General features: G+C 40.6%; 1 protein-coding gene across 1 annotated transcript in view; it reads left to right on the top strand.

Moving 5' to 3' along the window:
- LOC122094802 (protein virilizer homolog) overlaps positions 1 to 20,768 on the top strand; it is a 79,553-nt gene that overhangs the window by 6,598 nt on the left and 52,187 nt on the right. Inside the window, exons 4-13 of the mRNA XM_042665400.1 lie at positions 103 to 471; positions 794 to 898; positions 1,000 to 1,179; positions 8,679 to 8,820; positions 8,912 to 9,093; positions 9,189 to 9,274; positions 9,370 to 9,418; positions 16,836 to 16,902; positions 17,017 to 17,498; positions 17,590 to 17,689. Coding sequence (XP_042521334.1) covers positions 103 to 471; positions 794 to 898; positions 1,000 to 1,179; positions 8,679 to 8,820; positions 8,912 to 9,093; positions 9,189 to 9,274; positions 9,370 to 9,418; positions 16,836 to 16,902; positions 17,017 to 17,498; positions 17,590 to 17,689 — 1,762 coding nt within the window. The remainder of the gene's footprint in view (positions 1 to 102; positions 472 to 793; positions 899 to 999; positions 1,180 to 8,678; positions 8,821 to 8,911; positions 9,094 to 9,188; positions 9,275 to 9,369; positions 9,419 to 16,835; positions 16,903 to 17,016; positions 17,499 to 17,589; positions 17,690 to 20,768) is intronic.

The following is a 20,768-nucleotide window of genomic DNA, read 5'->3' as shown; positions in this document are numbered from 1 at the left end:
ATTGTTACATATTCTTCTGGTTAGAAGGGAATAGTAGAGAAAAGCATGCATGATCACTTTGTTAATAGTTAGTAATCCACTTGCTTGAATTTTTTCCCCCAGAACAAGAAGATGATTGTAGTCTTGTCCATTGTTCTTCTCTTGTGCCCTTGGAGGGAGAGTTGTTTTTACTTTGTGAATGGTGGTGGAATGGAGCAGCTTGTGCATGTTTCCCGTCTTGAGATACAAAAATCAACAGCTGTCACATTATTGGTACTAGGAGTTGTTGAGCGAGCTACTCGACATGCCATTGGATGTGAAGGATTCTTGGGTTGGTGGCCTCGTGAAGACATGAATGTCCCAGCTGGCAATAGTGAAGGTTATAGCCAAATATTGAAATTGTTACTGCAAAGGCAGCGCCATGATGTTGCTTCTCTTGCCACTTATATCCTGCATCGCTTGCGCTCATATGAAGTTGCATCTAGATATGAGGTATATTCTTAGAATTGGTTGCTAGGTTATAGGTATCGGTATCAATGTCCATATAGGTCTTGGCCAATACTGACATGATACAGATAGGGATAAGCTGGAATTGGGCTGTATCGGGCTGGTATCAGACGTAATTTAAAAATGATACAGTTTTTGGCCGATACACCCCATTGGTATTGGGCTTTGGCAATGCTGGTATGTATTGGTTGATATGCCGATGCGATACCGTTACTTAGAACCATGATTGGCTGTGTGCTTGCAGCAGCTTTTTTTTATATTTTCTGTGGTATAGATATTACTGTCATTGTCTCTCTTTTTCCGGCAGTCTGCAGTACTATCTGTCTTGGGCGGTTTAACTACTGCTGGTTGTGTTACAAATGTTTTCTTCAGCATGCTTAATAGTGCCAGGTCTCAGCTTAAAAAGCTCATGGTCAGTTTCTATATTTCATTGAATGTAATTGCTATTCTTTCCAAGCATGTGATATATAATTATATATTCTTTTATTCATGGTTTACACACAATTGATGCAGAAATTGTTAAATTCATGTGGTCCAATTGAAGATCCTTCACCCATGGCTTGTGCGAGGAGATCATTGATTCTTGGTCAGACTGGACTGTTAACATACAAAGCAACTATTGACTTGATTGCATCATCCAAATGTTGCTTTTCCTATTGGGATGTTGACCCACATTTGCTATCACTTCTCAGGGTATAGCATTCTATCAATCTTTTTCATTGACTGAATCTGGACCAGCCAGATCTCTAATTTTTAGTGAATCTGTCTTTTTGTTATCCTTAACTTTAGTACGATATTGTTTGAGGTTATTAATCATGCATTTGTTAAAATAAAAGCTGAAGGGTCAGTTGTTTTAAATATCTATTTTGGTGCTTAAGTTAATTATTTTCTTATTTTCCATTATATCTATTCATTTATTGTTTTCTTGTACTCTATTTCCTTTGATGTGAGGACTTTTATCGAAGTTGTGTGCTAGGCATCGTGAGGGCAATGTATCAAGGCTGTTAGAATTAGGGATTGGAGAAATAGTCTTAGATCATGGTAGGCACATTAAGGTTGACAGTAAAAGTTCAACTCTGAGGATAAAAGTTTTTTATTGTTTGAAGTTGAGATTAAAGAAAGATAGGATAATTATTTTTGGTGGTTATTTTTTCAAAACCACATAGGAGATGATAATTTAGGAGGGACCAATAATGATGGGTGCACCATATTTATATTTATATAGAATCAATTTTAGGTATGACTTCATTTATATAAATTGAATAATGTTTCAAAGTTACAACATGAAATCTTGAATTTTAGTACCAGAGGTACTGTGGCTTGGATAGACAGTATACAGGGCAGCTTACCACAAGCACCGCACCCCATTCGACTAGTTGGGGGTTGGGGGTTGGGGGTGGGGGGGGGGGGGCTGTTCGCCTTTTGAATCAAACAAACTAGTAGGGGATTCATAGCTACTTTCATTCTAAAGGAAACCGATGGAGGTCCTCGCCCCACCTAATCTCAAGCATAAAGAAGCGAGGAGTTGGGAAGTGGCAAAGCTGTTTTCAACAAAGGCTGGATGGTCAGATTGGGTCACTCACTCCATCACCCGTCTACCCCTCTCGTATGCTTTTGTGGGCTACGAGTGAGGGGGGATGTCTCTTAGTCATTCTCTCCCTTGGCTAAAAAGCCAACTTCCTTAGTTGCTTGCTGGAAAGGTACGAAGTTGGACTAATTTGGAAACATTGGGAAATTTATTTTATACCTACTAATTACATTGTGTTTTTGGTCCCTGGTCCTATTTTATTAGTAGCCATGATTGGGGCTATAGTATTTACTATGCATAGGACTACACAGGTGAAACAATAGGTGGCTTGCAATCCGAAGGTGGCTGATAGATTGTCGAAGGATTGCAAGGAACCTAGCCATTTGCAATTGGTGAGGCAGTGCTAGCCATTTGCAATCGTTAGCAAGGTTACCGTTAAGTAAGAGGTAGCGCTTGCATAGTTATTAAGGTGGTGAGGCGACCGAGGCGTTTGAGGGTCTTTTCGAGCACTTTGGCAATAGGGCGGGCATAATGCATCGCCTTATCAGATAAAGCGTTCTAATGTTGTTTTTTATTGTAACCATTTTATTTGGCACAAATAGCATATTAAAAATTATTTAATTCTATTTAGAAGCTAAATAAAATTAAAGATTCATACCAATGCAAGATTCATACCATTACAGTAATAGCAATCTCAATCAATATACACTAACAAATTATTATAGCAATAGCAATCTCAATCAATATATTGAAGAATTCAAACATTTTCGTATATCATGCAATAGGAAGAAAGAAAAAAGAATATAGAAGAATCAACGTGGAAGCAAAACTGCAAAGCAGAGTGGATATTAGTTCCTAATCAACTAGAAGAGCCATTGGATTTGGCTTGTCAAGGTGCTTGCTTTTGATAGGAGAAGTACATAGTCAAGTAATCTCAAAATTGCAACTTATATCAACAGATGTACAATTTACTTTGAATCATAGACTTGCAACAGAAGCAGTAGAGGCAATAGCAGCTAAAGCCACTAGCCACCACTAGTAGAAGCCAGCCTAGCCATGGTAGACAGAAAAATTATGGCTAGCCAGAAAAATGTTGACAGAGCCAGAATGGCGAAATCGATGGAGATAATCGCCACTGCCAAGGGTTTCATTTTCAACCCTAAGCCAAGGTGTGTGTGAGACTATGAGGGTTCCTTTCGATTATTATTTCCTTTTATGTGATTCGGTGTGACACAGTGTACAAGACTTTTGTACACAAGCCAATAGAAAACATAGAAATGGAATAGAAAATAAAATAATAAAAATAAAAAATAAAAAAATGCATTACCAATAAGGCGACAAACGACTTAACCCCCATAAAATGCATTAGCGCCTATGCGCTACTAAGATGACACCTTAATAACCATGAGCGATTGCCATCCAATAGGCAATGTTGTCGTCGGACAATGTAGGAGGTGGCACTAGCCAGGTTGCCAAAGGCAAGTTACGCAATTGATAGACACATAAAGAGAAGATCTATCTTTCAAAAAAGAGAGGTGAAAGCTGTTAAAAATGCAAAATTGGAGAGCAGAACCACTTGCTTAACTAAAGGCAAGGTGGGGTAGCGCTTACCATGCCAACTAAATTCTTTGTGAAATTGAGAGTAGCCAGATCCTTTATTATATTAGTGGCTATTATTTATTGCATAACCAACAAGTCACAAAAGTGGGTCACTCAATTGAAAATCAGGTGCTCACTGAGCCCTTTGCACGTCTTGATAGTTTATTGATTCGGGCTCTCCCCAGAGCATGTGGTCAGCTTCTTCCCTCTACAAGGATTGACCCCACACTCCAGCACTAAATCGGACATTTGATCGGATATCCTAGCTTGTGTCGAGAAGGGAATGAAGTGAAACCAGCGATAGCGGGCATTTGCAATTGCTGGTGGTCTTCCCTTCATTTGTTATAACGAACATTGGGAGACCAAGATACTTTTGTGTTAAATTGAGCTGGAGAAAGGTCCTTCTAAGCCGGCTGTTTTCTAGCTGTTTGTGATTGTTTTATCGTTTATTTCAAGTTTGTCAAATCACTTAGGTGTGTCCTGACCACTTTTTTTGATGGGTGCTAGGTGGCGGCTAGGTGACACCTAGGCACCTTGGTTGGTGTTGCCGTAATTTTTGGCCCTCCCAGACCGTCCTGGTTTTCCTAGCGCTTTGACAACTATGGTTGATTAATTTATACAACAACATACTTAACCTTATCCCAACTTAGTGGGTCGGCTATATGGATTAAATAAAAAAGGTGAGAGATGAGAGTAAGAGGAAAGAGGCCCAGCCCAACAAGTCAGGTGAACCTCAACTAAATGGGGTTGGCTTCATAGATCCTTGCCCTCCAATAGGCTTTATCCAAGCTCAATCTTGGGACAAAACCGAGACTATGCATGTCTTTCCTCACTACTTCGCTTATGGTCATTTTAGGCCTACCCCTATGTCTTTTAGCTCCTTCAATCTGAATTTGATGGCTCCTTTTTACTGGGGCGTCCTCAGGCCTTATTTAAACATGACCAAACTACCTCAAACTGCTTTTTGCAGAGCTTGTCATTGATTGGGGCAACTCCCAACTCAGCTCTGATGTGATCATTCCTTACTTTATCCTTTATAGTTTCGCCGCACATTCATCTTGACATCCTTATCTCAGCTACATAGAACTTCTCTATATGACACTTCTTAACTGCCCAACATTCGCCTAGCGCTTTGACAACTATGGTTTATTTATTTATGATTTTGCTTTTACATTTTTGTGCTTGCTCTTCTTGCATCCTCTCTTTGCTTTTCAAAAGCTTCTCTGAAGATACGCTTTCCTTATTTTGTCAGTAAATTGTTACTTATACTGAACACAAGGTCACTAAACATCCAGAATTTGGAAAAATATATTACAAAACTGGTTAATGATGCCAACAATACATCTGTATACAAGTTTGAAGATCTATGGTTACACTCTTAGAGAGTTTTCTGCTCATGCGGTGATTTATTTGCTTATTTGCATGTAATCATTGTGATGCTGATGCAAATCCAGGGTTCCTAAGTTTATATAGGAGTGACAATTCGTAATTAACTAGAAATTGAAAGAGGCTGTAAAGCAGGGGAGATCCTTACGTACTCCCTTGGAAAAAAATCAAACAGGCCATGGTTTTAACAGAGGAGTCTTTTAAAATCTTTGTTGGCATGGCCTTTTTCAGCCCATTCATGGGCCTATTCTACCAGCCCACCTCATGTGTAAGTTAGCTGTTCTTTTATTTGAGTCTTTTTACTTTATGTTGTTTTATTTCAGCTAAAGACCTTTACCTAGTGTAGAGGGTTTCCTTTCAAGTGTTGTTTTTGTTTTAAGTTTCCTACTGACTATGTAAGTTTGGATAGACTGGTCACTTAGGGAGTCTTTTTTGTTTTGGGTGAATAATAAATGCATTAAAAGAAGGGGAAGGAAACACAGCCCAAAGGGGAAATTACAAATCCAATAAGGGTAACAAAATCCTATAATGGACTACATCCAAGGCCCACATGGGCTTGAAGACTCGAAAATATGCCACGAACATGTGCATTACAACTTAAAAGCCCTGATTTAGATAGGGCTGTCAAAGGGTTACATTGGCTGAGGAAGATCCCATTCGAAGGAGGAGGAAAGCCATCCAGCTGGCCAGTTGTGTCATATGCTGGTCCTCCACAGCTGACCATTGAACCAGCATAGCAGCCCCTTTTTCTGGTTCTGTTTTGCTACCTCAGAGCCAGGCCAGATTGGCCATCGAACCAGCTGTATTTCCCCTTTATTATGTTCTCTTTATTGTCTTCTGGAAGGCCATCTACTACAGCAATTGATGGAGTAGTCCAGCAGCTTCCAGAAACTTGTGTTGCTGTTGATGTGAACAGTACTTTCTGCCTATTTGTCTTCTTATGGTTTGACTTGGTCAACCATGGTTTTGAGTGAAGATCAAGTCATCTAGGAGAGTCCTTATTGTTCTATGCTTGTTGCTTAGTAGACAAGTTAGTTAGTTTCTTAAGCTAGTTAATTTCTATTTTATGTTAGTTTCCTTTTTTAGATGCCTTCTATTTTGTAATCTGAACTTACTCCTATATATATGGAGCTTATGTAATCAATGGAGAAGAAAGTTTGAGTTAAAAGATGGCTTATGCTGTTTTTCTGAGGGGTGCAGTTGGGTGAGATGCCCATAACCTAACCTTCTTCCCCCTTCTGAACCCCTCCATCAATTCCTTTTTTGTTTCTTGTTTTCTTTTTGTTCTATTGTAGAGAGTGATTTGAGCGGTGTTTGAGTCTACTTGAAGACCAGAAGCTCATCTATTAAGCCAACTTGAAGATCAGCCAAGTACAGGGATCGAAACTCAGTTCTGTGAGGGTTTGAGTGCTGATCGATTCTGCCAAGATCTCCTCCTCACCTGTAAGTCCAATTCTGAAATGGTGGTTCATAGAGCACCCAAGGGAGCTCCTTCAAGCAGAGTTTGGTCTCCATCTGAAGCTCATACATCTGTTCTTGAAGGCCAACATCAGTTTCCTAATTGGGAACCTCGTCATAGATCTCCTCGACCAGAGTGTGGTGTCCAGCTGAAGCTCCTACATCTGTTCTTGAAGGTCAACATTAGTTTCCTTATTGGGAACCTCTTTATAAATCTCCCAAACCTGAGATCAGATTGCAAAGCCTTTTGGAGGATTTGATCAGTACCACAAGAGGGGCATTCCCTCAAAATTTGAGCTCCATCAGTCTCCTACAGCCAACTGCAGGCCTCCTACCATTTCAGCCAGATTTGAACTTTTGTTCGAAATCTGATTTCAGTTTTGAACTTGTGAGATCCTAACTGGGGTTGGGTAGTTCCTACCTAGCCTTACATCAAGCCCACATGGGCTTAAAGACAAAGCAAAGAAGCCCATTACAAGCAAGGGCAACCAAGTCAATTCCAAATAGGGTTCCACAAACGCTAACAAACTATCTCATCTCTTCATCTTCTCAGTTGCCAAGAGAACACTGCTGGCAAGGGGCAGCCATGGGGGCGGGGCACTGGCCTTGCTGCGGGCGACGACCAAGCAGGCAGCTGGCCTAGCGGAGCTGACAGCCACGACGGTGGGGCGCTGGCCTTGCGTAGGCAACGGAGAAGCGGCTGCTGGCCAAGCATAGCCATGGCGGCCTGGCCAAGCATAGCCATGGCTGTTGCATCTTTTGCTGCTGTGAGATTCAGTGAGGAGTGAGAAACTCTGTTATTTGAGATATTGAAAATCAAAAGTTAGTTACCCCCTTCCTATGCTCTATTTTCTCCTCAAGTACTGATTTCATTTACTGCTATTCAAGCTTACTGGAAGTTATTTAATACTGTGATTTTGGAAGGAAATCATCTACTGTTATTTCTGTTTAAGTGCTGTTAATATTGGAGTTGGATTAACAGCAGAATACGACCAAGAAGAACCTGGAGGCATCCCTTTTTTGGGGCCTTTTCTGCCAGAATCGAGATTCCTTATAGAGAGGAATCTGATGTCCCATATTTGGGGGTATTAAAGGACCCTGAACCATACTTTGGAGGTGATTTGATCCCTTGATCTGGATATAGCAGAAACCTCCTGAATCTGGTCTATTTTAATTCCAGATTTGAAGATTTGACTGTTGACATCAATCCAACAATTGGATCATTGCTGTAGTTTGGAGGGTTTGTTATATCTAACGGCCTATTACATTTGACCAGAATTTGAGCCCTATCCATAAAGTTGACTTTGACATTTTTTTTAGATGAATAGAAAATTCATTACTAATATATAGGAAAGAATATACAAGGACCCCAAAGGGAAAGAGAAAGGAGAGGGGTACAGGAGAAAAGTGGGGGTGGGGACAAAGACTTAAGTACAGAGGCTTTCAAAACCACAACAATCAGAAGGGGGGGCACTACAGAAGAGCGGAGATCCTAGGATACAACAACGAGCCTGTTCCTAAGGGAATCCCTTACAGGGTTGTGAGAGAGCATTGCAAGCTTAGAGTTCACGTAAAAAAAGATGGCTTTCCAAATCATGTCATAAGATACTTTGACCTTATTACTTGACCTAATTTCTAGTTTACAGTTGCTTGAGATCCTGTTAAAGGGTTGTGTTATCTGAACCTAGTGTTCAGCCTACCTATCCCCCATTAGGCTGTTTGGTAGCTAAATAAGAAAAGATGCAAAAGGGACTTGTATTTATTGATCAAGGGTAAACTTGGAGTGAAAAGTTAGACAGGGACTTGAAGGCTTCTTAATCTTGTACTAGTAAATGGGACTAGATCATGATAGGTAAGTTTCTGGTTTCTATCATGGCTCTGTGATCTCCCTCTTTCTTCTTCATTGTTTTCTCCTTTTCCCTTCTATCGCAGGTACCGATTTTCAGGTTCTTATACTGTCATAAGCCCCATATAACTAATTAATCCCTTGTTAGTAAAAAATTCGTGTTAGGTTGGTTCTGCCCTGGTTTCGGTTTCCACATCTGTTCATATCAGTCCAGCTACAATAGCACCACCGCATAACATTGTCAATTATTTTTTGCTATTTTGTCTCTTTAACTTATTATCTGAAATTCAAAATTGTTTTCTTTCCTTTGGGGAAATTGGGAGGATTTGTTACAATTTTTTAGAGCTTAAAATATCAATCTCTCTTTGGAAACAGGAGAGGGGTTTTCTTCTGTTATCAGCTGCATTGTTATCATCTGCCATTTTGCGTTCTGAAAAAGGACACGTCATGGACATATTTGTGGACATTGCATCATCAATTGAAGCTATACTTCTTTCTCTTCTTTTCTGTCGCTCAGGTTTTGTATATGTGGTTTCTGTCATTTTGCAAACTTTCTATACTGTGTTGGTCTCCTTGATGCATATGCCACAGTTTATTATCTCTGTCAGGCTTAGTTTTCCTACTCCTTCAGCCTGAAGTTACTGCAACTGTAATTCTGACACTTGTGGGTATTGAAGATATGAATAAGGAGGATTGTATCCCTCTTCGATATGCATCAGTTTTGATATCCAAGGGTTTCTATTGTCGCCCACAAGAAGTCGGAATGATTACTGAGACGCACCTAAGGGTGGTAAGTTCAGATGTTTTGTTCCTCAAAGATTGCCGTTGCTTTTAATTTTCGCCTCTTTCACTGGTCATTAGATGTCTTATTATGCTTTTGTGCAGGTTAATGCTATAGATCGTCTTCTAACGTCAACTCTTCACTCTGAAGAATTTCTGCGGGTTCTGTGGGAACTATGTACTCTTTCGAGGTAGGATTGCAATGTTTGCTTGTTTGTTTCATTTATTTTGTTTGATCTTTATTTGTATTGATCACTTTGACATTTTCTGTTGACATAATTTGTAGGTCTGATTGCGGACGTCAGGCTTTGTTGTCTCTGGGGCATTTTCCAGAGGTACACTGGTCTCTTCTCAGAAGCATCTTAATGTAGGAGTAGTTTACAAGAAGCTAACCCCCACAATGTATAGTACAACTAGTATCCAAATTACACTTAAAGATGCCTTAGAACAAAGGGAATAATAACCCACACAAGATTAAAACAACCCCACAACAATAAAACCCAGAAATTTCAATCAAAGACCAAAGCCCAGGAGAGGGAGAGGCCTGCGGCTAGGGTTTCTGGAGAATACCTGCGGCTGAAACAGTAGGCCTCTGATGGCCCTGCAACTTGGCTTGATGGAAGCCCTTGAGGTGATGAGCAAACCCTACAAGTATGAACTAATTCTGCCGGCTGAACAGAAAGTTATGAATCTTCTTGATTTCTGATCTTGGAGAGAGAAATAGGGGAAATTTCTCAAGAACAGGGGCTGATTCCTTCACAGTGCTCAGATGAGGATTGACTGATCCTTAGATGGCCTGGAGCCCTCCTGCTGGTTGGCTAGTAGAATAGGTCACACAATGGGAATGAGAGAGAGGATCGGCTGGTTCAAGAGTGGGTCTTCTTGGCTGGTCAATCCTGGGATGTTAATAGCTTTACAGATCTGAACTTCTTGATGAATTAAATAACAGTAAACAGTAAACAGAAAGTAAATGGAGTGATTAAACAAAGGGGAAACAAGGGAAAGTGGGAGTGGAAGTGGCTATCTCAGCCTGGGCTTCTCACCCACAGCTATCCCAACTGCTCTAAGCAATTGATTGCAAAACTTCTTTTTTCAAATCTGAGCAATATCAGTACATATGCTCCTCTATTTAAATTGGGCAGAATTACAATCATAATAATAGTTTTTAAATAAGAGTAGACGCTCCTATTGCAACTATTACTAGCTCTATAACTCCAACATGGAGTAGAACTAAGTAGCTAATAGTCCCTATTGGACCTTACAGTCGGTGGGCCCAATGGGCTTTATTAACTAAACAAATACTTAATAAAAAGCATAAAATCGATGGGCCCAATGGGTCCTTATTTCTAACTACTAACTTAGCCACTCAAGTGGACCAAGTATGGAACTAAGCATGGATCGATAGCCCTTCTTGGCTGGGCCCTTCTTCCTCTAATAGATCATTCCAAAGTGTGGATCTACATCAGCGCCCCCCTTTTTAGAATCATTCGTCTCTGATGATTGGATGAAGGACATGTAGTGCTCGTAGAGATCCGTGCCAAGACGCCGAAAGTCATCAGCATGGATCCAAGTGCAATTTTGTTATGGTCGTCCTTTCCACTTGACGTGGAATGAGTAGTAACCCTTGCCCCCACGAACTGTAGTGAACTTGTTATCAAGGACATCATCAATAACATCTTTTGCTGGGGTTATCAGAATGGTGTCCCACATATAGTGTTAGGTCAGCCACATTGAAGACATTTTTGATCTTTCGAGTAAGAGGTAATTCCAACATGTAAGCATTGGGGCCAATACGCTTCAGGACCTTGTATGGACCCATATTCTGAGGGTGGAGCTTGTGCATTGTATCGGGAGGGAACCTCTCGGATGGAATTCGAACCATCACCATATTACCAGGTTGAAATTCCACGTAGCGTCAATGACGGTTAGCAGTTGCTTAATACCCGTCATTGCTAATGGCTATGCGGCGACGAACATCAGCATGTACCTCTGTGATATGCCTATGAGACTCATCTTCTTCAACACTAACACGGGCATGAGGTGGCAAAGGTACTATGTCAATCGGTCGTTATGGCTGTAGTCCAAAAACAATCTCAAATGGTGTATGACTAGTGGTGCGGTTGACGGAGCTATTATGGGCAAACTCAGCTATGTCCAGAATAGATGGCCAGGTCTTCTCATAGTCGCAGAATAGGCAACGGAGCAAATTACCAAGGCTTTTATTCACTACTTTTGTCTGTCCGTCTGTTTGAGGATGGAATGCCGTGGAGAACTTGAGTTTAATGTTTGTTTTCAGCCATAGGGTCTTCCAAAAGTAGCTCATGAATTTAACATCCCTATCTGAAACAATCAACTATGACAAACCATGTATATGCACTATCTCTTTGAAGAAGCGCTTGGCTAAGTGACTTGCATCAAGTGTTTTTCTGTACGGGATAAAGTGTGCCATCTTAGAGAATCGATCTGCTACCGTAAATATGGAATCATACCTTTCTCGTGTAGGTGGTAAGCCTAGGACAAAGTCCATGCTTATGTCTAGTCAAGGTGCATGTGGAATGGGCAGTGGTGTGTACAATCCTGCATTCTTTTTCTCCTTTAGCAAGCTGACAAGTACGACATCTTTGAATAAAATGTTGAATATCCTTCTATGGTTGAGGCCAATAATACAAGTCTATGATCATAGAGTAGGTCTTGTCTTTGCCAAAATGTCCCCCCATTCCTCCTCCATGTAGCTCTCAAACCAAGTGATGCCTTAAAGAGGTAATTGGAATACAAAGACGTGTGCCCTTGAAAAGGTATCCATTATGTATCGAAAATTTGTCATCTCTTCCTCTTTGTAACTTTTTGAACACTTCGGAAGAATTAACATCAGTAGCATACTCATCTTTGATATGTCTCACCCCTGTACTTTGTACTGTGAAGGTATTCATCATTAGCACCTTCCAACTAAGTGCATCAGCCACTTGATTTTCTTTTCCCGCCTTGTACTTTAGAGCAAATACGTATTCTTGCAAATATGAGATCCACTTAGCGTGCCAATCACTAATGGTCTTTTGTGAGTGCAAGTATTTGAGTGCTTCATGGTCCGAATAAAGTATGAACTCTTAGCCAATTAAGTAGTGTCTCCAATGCTTGAGAATTTGAACAACGATATAGAGTTTTAAGTCATAAGTAGAGTTCCTTTTTTTTGCATCATTCAACTTTTCACTGTAGAAGGCAATCATATGGCCCTATTGCATAAGCACTGCTCCTGTCCCAAAATGGGATGCATCAGTAGCCACTTCAAACATAAGATCAAAGTTGGGTAGCCTAAGCACTGGTGCTTCTGTCATCTTTTGTTTGATCAAGTCGAATGTCTTAGTGGCTGCCGGAGTCCATTGAAATGGAACTTTTCCCCTTTTTGTGCATTCTGTGATGGGGGCTACAATAGCGCTGAAATTCCGTATGAACCGTCGATAGAATGAGGCAAGACCGTGAAAACTACGAACTTCTATCGAAGTCTTTGGAATAGGCCAATCTATCATGCTCTTCACCTTCTATACCTTGTGAAGACACAATAAAGCCAAGGAAGATAACTTTTGGCAGCATAAAGAACACTTTTTTAAGTTGATGTAGAGTTTCTCTTCTTGTAGTACCCTCATGACACGTCTCAGATGCTCTAGGTGTCTTCTTGTGCCCTGCTGTAGATCAATATGTCATCGAAGTATACTACGAGAAACTTGCCAATGAAGGGGCGCAGTACATGTTTCATCACCCTTATGAAAGTGCTAGGTGCATTGGTGAGGCCAATAGGCATAACTTTTCATTCATATAGCCCCTCTTTGGTTTTGAAGGCTGTTTTCCATTCATCCCCTAGACGGATTCGAATTTGATGGTAGCTACTACGTAGATCAATCTTTGAAAATATAGAAACTCCTGTTAACATGTCCAGCATATCATCCAAATGAGGAATAAGAAATTTGTACTTTACCGAGATTTTATTGATAGCATGGTTGTCAATGCACATACGCCAAGATCCGTCTTTCTTTGGCGTCAATCGGGTTGGTACTACACATGGACTCATACTCTACTAGAAAACCCTTTCTCAACAGATCATCCACTTGTCTCTTGAGCTTGGCATGCTCTGTGGGGCTGAGACGATAAGTGGGCAGATTTGGAAGTACTGACCCAGGCACAAGGTCAATGGCATGTTGGATGTCTTTTATAGGTGGTAGTTCATCTGGCAATTCATCAGGCACCAAATCTAAAAAATCAACAAGCAACTCTTTGATTTCTGGTGGATGTGTTACCTCTTTCACTGGTTCAATCACTTTTGTAACAAGGGCTAAGATCAGTCTGGTCTCTTCACTAGTAGTCAAGAACTTCCTATGGGGCAGCACACATAGACAACATTGTTGTCCAATATGGCCTTCTTGCGGAAATTGTCTTTGAATGGTTGCTTCTTTTGTTCAGTGGTTCATTTGGAAGAGGACTTTGCAACATTCTTTAAGACATGCTGTCTTCTTACTTGGGTAGCCCTTAACTTGTCTTTCACTTGGGGTATGTTGAGTGGATTTAAAATGAATGGCTTGCCTTTGTGATCGAAGAAGCATTGGTTCTTAGTACCTCCAACTAGAACATTGTTGTCATAGAGCCAAGGCCTCCTAAGTAGCACATCAGTGAGGACCATAGGAATGACATCACATCATACATTTTCTTCATAATCTGAAACCTTCAGTGGCAGCGAACAACGTTGAGTTATAACCATGGTGTTGTTGTCTAGCAGTGATACTTTGTATGGTTGTGGATGTGGTTCAGTCTTAAGCTTTCCTTCAACCACGAAAGCTTGAGATACTACGTTCACACAACTCCCACTGTCCACAATCACCTGAGCTTGGTGAGGTCCACAAGACATCAAAGTGTAAAAAATATTGTTCCTCCTCCAGTCTTCTCCCTTAGACTCAGCCACTAGGATTCTTGCAACTACATTGACATAGGCATAAGGATCATCGTCCTCTGGTGCATACTTTTCCTCAACTACATCTTCCATTCCTTCAACAACAACATTAATAGTCCAATCATCATCTTGAGGCTCATGGATTTGCAAATTAGGGTTGGACTCAATGGCATTGATGATGGAGTTGGATCGTCCACACTTGGGGCATAATTTTGTCATATGACCAGTTCCCCCACAGTTGTAGCATGTCACAGCTTTGTTCTCCCTTCCCTCCATTGGATCCTTACCCTTATCTTGTGTAACTTGAGCTCGGGTAGGGAACCCACTGGGTTTGGTTGGTGTGAATTGCATTTTGCCATCAGTTTGCTAGTTATACCTCCTGAAGGATGATTTGATCAGATCCTCTGCCTCTAGTGCCTTTTCAATACAAGTATTCATGGAGGGTACTTCGATTACACTCAACTTTTCACGAATATCATGCCTTAATCCCAATTTGAAACGGGATATGAGTAGTTCTTCATCTTCTTTTTAGGCACCTGTTCATGAAAGCAATTCATTGAATCGATTAATATATTCTTCTATAGTCATAGTACCTTGCCTGAGGGTATTCAGCATGTCGAAGAGTCGACGTTGATATGTTGGTGGTTGGAACCTATCATTGAGGATCAACTTCATGTCTTTCTAGTTGTGAGGCATTTGACGACTGCGTATGAGCTTATCTTCTTAAGCTTTCCACCAGTCCTTAGCTCCACCTGTTAGATTAATGATAGCTAATTGGACTTTCCTTTCTTCAAGCGTATGGTACCAACGGAAATAGTTGTCAAAGGAGTTTATCCAGCCATGGAAATAGAGGGGATCGTGTCTCCCGTTGTACTCTTTCAGTTCCAACTTGACCTTATGTGTATCATCCTGGCGAAGTTGCTGGTTGTCATAATCATCATATTCTTCATCACGAACTGGTATATTCCTTCGAGTTTGCATAGTGACCCTTCTAGGTGTATGATGAGTGTTGTTGACAGCAGGCTGAACATTAGTTTGGGCAGCATTAGTTTGAGTATTGTAGTGAGCAGCAGTAGACTCTTGTAGTTCAGCTAGCTGTTGGTCATATCCTTCCATCTTTGCAGTCAAGGCTTGTAGGGATTGCCACACATCTTTTAGTGTGATTTGTTTGGAGCTTTTTTCAGCCATAGCTCTGATACCACTTAATGTAGGAGTAGATTACAAGAAGCTAACCCCCACAATGTATAACTTGAAGCAATACTACTAGTATCCAAATTACACTTAAAGATGCCTTAGAACAAAGGGAATAATAACCCACACAAGCTTAAAACAACCCCACAACAATAAAACCCAGAAATTACAATCAAAGACCAAAGCCTAGGAGAGAGAGAAGCCTGCAGCTAGGGTTTATGGAGAATACCTGCGGCTGGAACTGTAGGCCTCTGATGGCCCTGCAACTTGGGTCGATGGAAGCCCTTGAGGTGATGAACAAAACCTACAAGTATGAACTGATTCTGCCAGCTGAACAGAAAGTTATGAATCCTCTTGATTTCTGATCTTGGAGAGAGATATAGGGGAAATTTCTTGAGAACATGGGCTGATTCCTTAACGGTGCTCAGATGAGGATCGACTGATCCTTAGAGGGCCTGGAACACTCCTGCTGGTTGGCTGGTAGAACAGGTCACACAATGGGAATGGGAGAGAGGATCGGCTGGTTCAAGAGTGGGTCTTCTTGGCTGGTCGATCCTGGGATGTTAATAGCTTTACAGATCTGAACTTCTTGATGAATTAAAGAACAGTAAACAGTAAACAGAAAAGTAAATGGAGTGATTAAACAAAGAGGAAACAAGGGAAAGTGGGAGAGGAAGTGGCTATCTCAGCCTGGGCTTCTCACCCACAGCTATCCCAATTGCTCTAAGCAATTGATTGCAAAACTTCTTTTTTCAAATCTGAGCAATATCAGTACATAAGCTCCTCTATTTAAAGAGGGCAAAATTACAATCATTATAAGTCTAGGAGCTAATAGGAGCTAGTTTCCAAATAGAACTAGACACTCCTATTGCAACTATGACTAGCTCTATAACTCCAACATGGAGTAGAACCAAGTAGCTAATAGTTCCTATTGGACCTTACAGTCGATGGGCCCAATGGGCCTTATTAACTAAACAAATACTTAAATAAAAAGATTTGGGCCCAATGGGCCCTTATTTCTAGCTACTAACTTAGGCACTCAAGTGGATTATGTATGGAACTAAGCATGGATCGATAGGCCCTTCTTTGCTGGGCCCTTCTTCCTCTGATAGATCCTTCCAAAGTGTGGATCTACATCACATCTTCAAGCTATTAGATAAGACATGCTTTTGTTGGCAAGAAGATAAAATTCAGATATTGAAATGCCTTCTGCCTTGTGCATTAGTACCATTCCATTTCTGTTGCAGTTACAGAACCAACAGATGGATAGGTTCCATCTAAATGGTTGCAGCCCAAAAAACCAGCTTGACTGGTGGACTTCTAATATGTCAGTAATTTTTGAATCTTTTTAAAAATTTAGTGAACTCCATTTAACCATTCAAATAAATGGAAAAAACTTGCATTGTCATAGTTATTCTTCAATCTGATCCTTGGTCCATCTAATCTGTTAGGGGGCCCCATGTGGCGGTGGGTCCAATTCTCATGGGATATGGCAAGTTTATAAGCAGCCCATAGCCCAGATATTGCCTGCACATTATTAGCTGTTTATTTTCGAATTATTATAATTTCTTTGTTTCGCTTCAATTGTTTCTTGTCACAGCATTTTACAGATTCTGTATGTGTAGGCAATTTCAGTGTTATTGGAAGCATTACGTTCTGTCAAGGAATTGGAGCCAGTGACTTTGACTAATGGTACGAATGGACGATATGGTTATTCTGGACTTGGGCAACACAAAGTAACCTTGAGTTCCTTATTCACATATATTTTAATTTTGCACTGATTCCATTGAGCTACTGGATCTTCAGGTGCTTCCCCACTTAATCTTGCGATCTTTCACTCAATTGCGGAGCTTTTTGAAGTCATTGTTACTGACTCAACTGCTTCTTCTCTGGGTTCTTGGATCGAACATGCTGTGGAGCTTCATAAAGCTTTGCATTCATCTTCCCCTGGGTCCAATAGAAAAGATGCTCCTACAAGGTTGTTGGAATGGATAGATGCTGGGGCTGTTTATCAGAAAAATGGTGCTATTGGTCTTCTACGCTATGCTGCTGTTTTAGCCTCTGGGGGAGATGCTCACCTTACTTCAACAAGTGTTCTGGTATCAGATTCTATGGATGTTGAAAATTTTGTTGGAGATTCTGCCAGTGGTTTTGATGTTCAAGTTGTAGAGAATCTGCTTGGGAAACTTGTTGCTGACCGATATTTTGATGGAGTTAGTCTTCGTGACTCTTCTGTAGCACAGCTGACAACAGCATTTCGGATTTTGGCATTTATTGCAGAAAATTCGGTACGAAGTCTCACTTCATTTTGCAAATTACAACTGCATGGTCAGTGTACTTCAGGCCTCAGCGTGTCTAAATGCTGCTTTATTGGTGAAGGCTGTTGCTGCTGCTCTTTATGAAGAAGGTGCTGTGACACTTACATATGTCATTTTGCTCAACTGTAAATTCATACTTGAGAGATCTGCCAATACTTATGGTAAGTTAGTTATGACTGACCTTTCTTTTGAAGCAAGGTTTAAGATCTTGGTTTCACAACACATCTCACCACCCTGCGCCCCCCCCCCCACCCCAAAAAAAAAAAAAAAAAAAAAAAAAAAAAAAAGAGATCTTGCCGAGATCTTGTATTTTTTTGGCGTTCATCTATGTGGTTGATCTCGGTGGGCATATGGCCTCTGTAGCCCTTGAAACTATGTATTTATCCTATTTTAGTAATTCTAAAGACAATGGAAACATTAGTTTTTTAAAAATCAAACTCAAAATGGTACTTTGACATTGTACCCTATGTAAGTAGTCGGCGAGTCTTCGAACCCTTCATCTAGTATGATATATTCATCAATCCACCTTCCACAACATAATAATTAGAATATAAAAGCCATAGTTTCTAATTACTATTAATGATTGATGAGTCGCATCGAAAATTTGTAATGCCATAAGATAAGTGACAATTAACAAGTAACAACATAGCTGCATAAAGTACATAACATAGATATACTGATATAGTAAACAACTAGACATTTACACTCCATCCTAGAGGCCAAGAGTCTTAGTACTGAAATGAGTGACGAGCCATATCATCATAGCCTCCATATTGTTGATGCTGATGTCGAAGTATGTTTTACTCTAATTGAAGCACAAAGGCTGGCCATGTCATAGTATGACAGAAGTAATACTCAAAGTCTGCCACAGTAGCCCTATAAACATCATCACCAACAAACTGGAGATACCCAATCCTTGGGTAGATATCTCTGAAACTAAGGCACCGTTTGATAACATTTATGCTGTTGCTGTGTCTAGAAATAACAGAAACAACTTTTTACATTTCCGAAAACAAAAACGGAATTTTTGGTGTTTGATAAACCCAATAGTATTATTAGATGCCCTAAAGGGAGAGAGGGTTCGGTTGCCTCTTTTTAGGTTTAAATAGTTGAGAGGTTTATCAGGCACGCCAACCTTTTTTTCTTCTCTCAAATTCGTTTCTAGAAACGACGAAACAAGTCGGACTTTTTTCGTCAAAGTCGTTTCTAGAATTATAAATAGGCATAAATTTTGATTTATGTTTCTAGAAATGGGTGAAAAGGAACAACTTTATTAAATGTTTTTTAGGCTGTTTCTCCGTTTTTGAGAACAAGAAAACGCAGAAACCGCAGAAACAGAACATTGTCAAACAGTGCCTAAATGAGCTGGAACGAGATCCATAGCTGCTTGTTGGTGCTTGATGGACAGGAACCGACATGTATGGCTGGGACTTTGGAGACACAAGATGCTATTTACAAAACCTGACCCAATTTGGGAGTGTGATTGACCCTCATTCTCAGTGGCAGAGGTGAAAGAGTTGGCCTGTGGGTGTCCAAACTGGCCAAATTGACTAGAATGATTATAGTCTAAACTAGTTGTCCTTGTGCTATACATAGCTGACGGTGCATGCAACGACTCCCCAAGAATACCACTCTCCATGCTTAAGCCTCCTAGAGTGTCAGTTAAGCTCCTAACAGAGATGTCCATGGAGTTCATGCTATCCTGCTCCTCTCCACCAGCTATGAATCGATGACGTGAGCTTCTTTTGTAGGGTGTGGGGGAACTGCACCATGGTCCATATCCTATGTGGCATGATTGAACTAAGTCTCTCTTGTGAACTGCACCGGCTCTTGCTCTGGTTCAGTGTAATAGTACCCTTCGCGCATTTCCCCATCACCACCATCCCCAGCACCATCGCCATCACCATCACCATCGCCATCGCCATCGCCATCGCCATCACCATCGCCATCACCATCACCATCACCATCATCACCACCACCATCACTATCACCTGCATCATCACCACCACCGTAATCCCCATCACCACCGTCATCGTCATGATCATCACTGGATTGTGACCAAACAGTTTCAGGCTCATAGCTTGGGACTCGAAAGGTCTGGGTACCTGTGAAAGCACACGACCCTCTTGAGACATATACTCATCTATGTCTGTACCCATCTAACTAGCTACCATGGTCCTTCACCCATTGGTATAAGGGATCCTCGTCATCATCTGAGTCTTCTTAGAAAACATGAGCAATTTCAATTGGTTCACTGCTACCCTCCATGCCTTAACGCATGTGCTGCATCTTCAATCTCATATTGTAATGCACAAACACCAACTGCTATAGCTTTTCGTGACCCAGTCGGTTTCGCCTCATGGTGTGGATCAGTGAGAGTGTACTCCAATTGCGCTCACATCCAGACGCAAAACAAGTTTGGGAGAGCACCTTGATTGCTATCTTCCTCAAGTTAGGTGCATCTTTTCCATATAGGATCCACCATTCACCAGGGACAGTACTTTGTCTTCCAGCCATTGCCGCTGCCCTACCAAAACTCCGAGTAGCATCCCTGAATTCCTTTATCTATACATATTTCAAACATTGAATACAAGTTAGTACACAATAGGGAATTCATCAACACTTGGGAAACTATACATATCTTAAACATTAACCCACCTTAGTGTTGCATGCTATCTGTAGATCAGGTTTAGGGACCAACTTTGCCACCCCAAGTTCCACTGCTTCTATTAATACATCATCTATTTCTAGATTGTACTTGTAGTGGAACTTAAGATTGAGATAATATGTTGCAAATTCCATAAATAACTTGTCATTGTCAGTAAAGTAAAAAGTAAGTCTTTAACTTGGACTATAGTTAAGTTTATAAATTCACCAGCTTTATGCAATGGATGCATGACGAAGTAGCGCTCCGATGGATCGACCCAAACCTGCTCCAGAACCCGGACCAAGACCCATATCTAATTTGGGTTCCAAGTTACTAATTTGGATTCAAGATTAATAGAATATTCTAAGATCTTATTTTTATTTGAGAATATTTGTTTCCTATTTGAGTCCTTAGTTGTTTCTTTATTTTGTTAGCCTAGGTGTAGGAGATTTTATTTCTATCTTAGTCTTTAACTTTAATTAGAAAGTTTTAATTTAATTTTATTATAAATTAGACATGTAATTCATGGGAAGAAGTTAGTTGATTAATGAAGAAAAATTGATTTTAGTGCCTGCATGGCTGCCTCTCTCCCC

Source organism: Macadamia integrifolia, chromosome 12 (assembly GCF_013358625.1).
Source record: "Macadamia integrifolia cultivar HAES 741 chromosome 12, SCU_Mint_v3, whole genome shotgun sequence".
Taxonomy (NCBI): Eukaryota; Viridiplantae; Streptophyta; class Magnoliopsida; order Proteales; family Proteaceae; genus Macadamia; species Macadamia integrifolia.
Note: the sequence above shows the minus strand (reverse complement) of the source record. Positions and strands in the feature narration are given on the sequence as shown.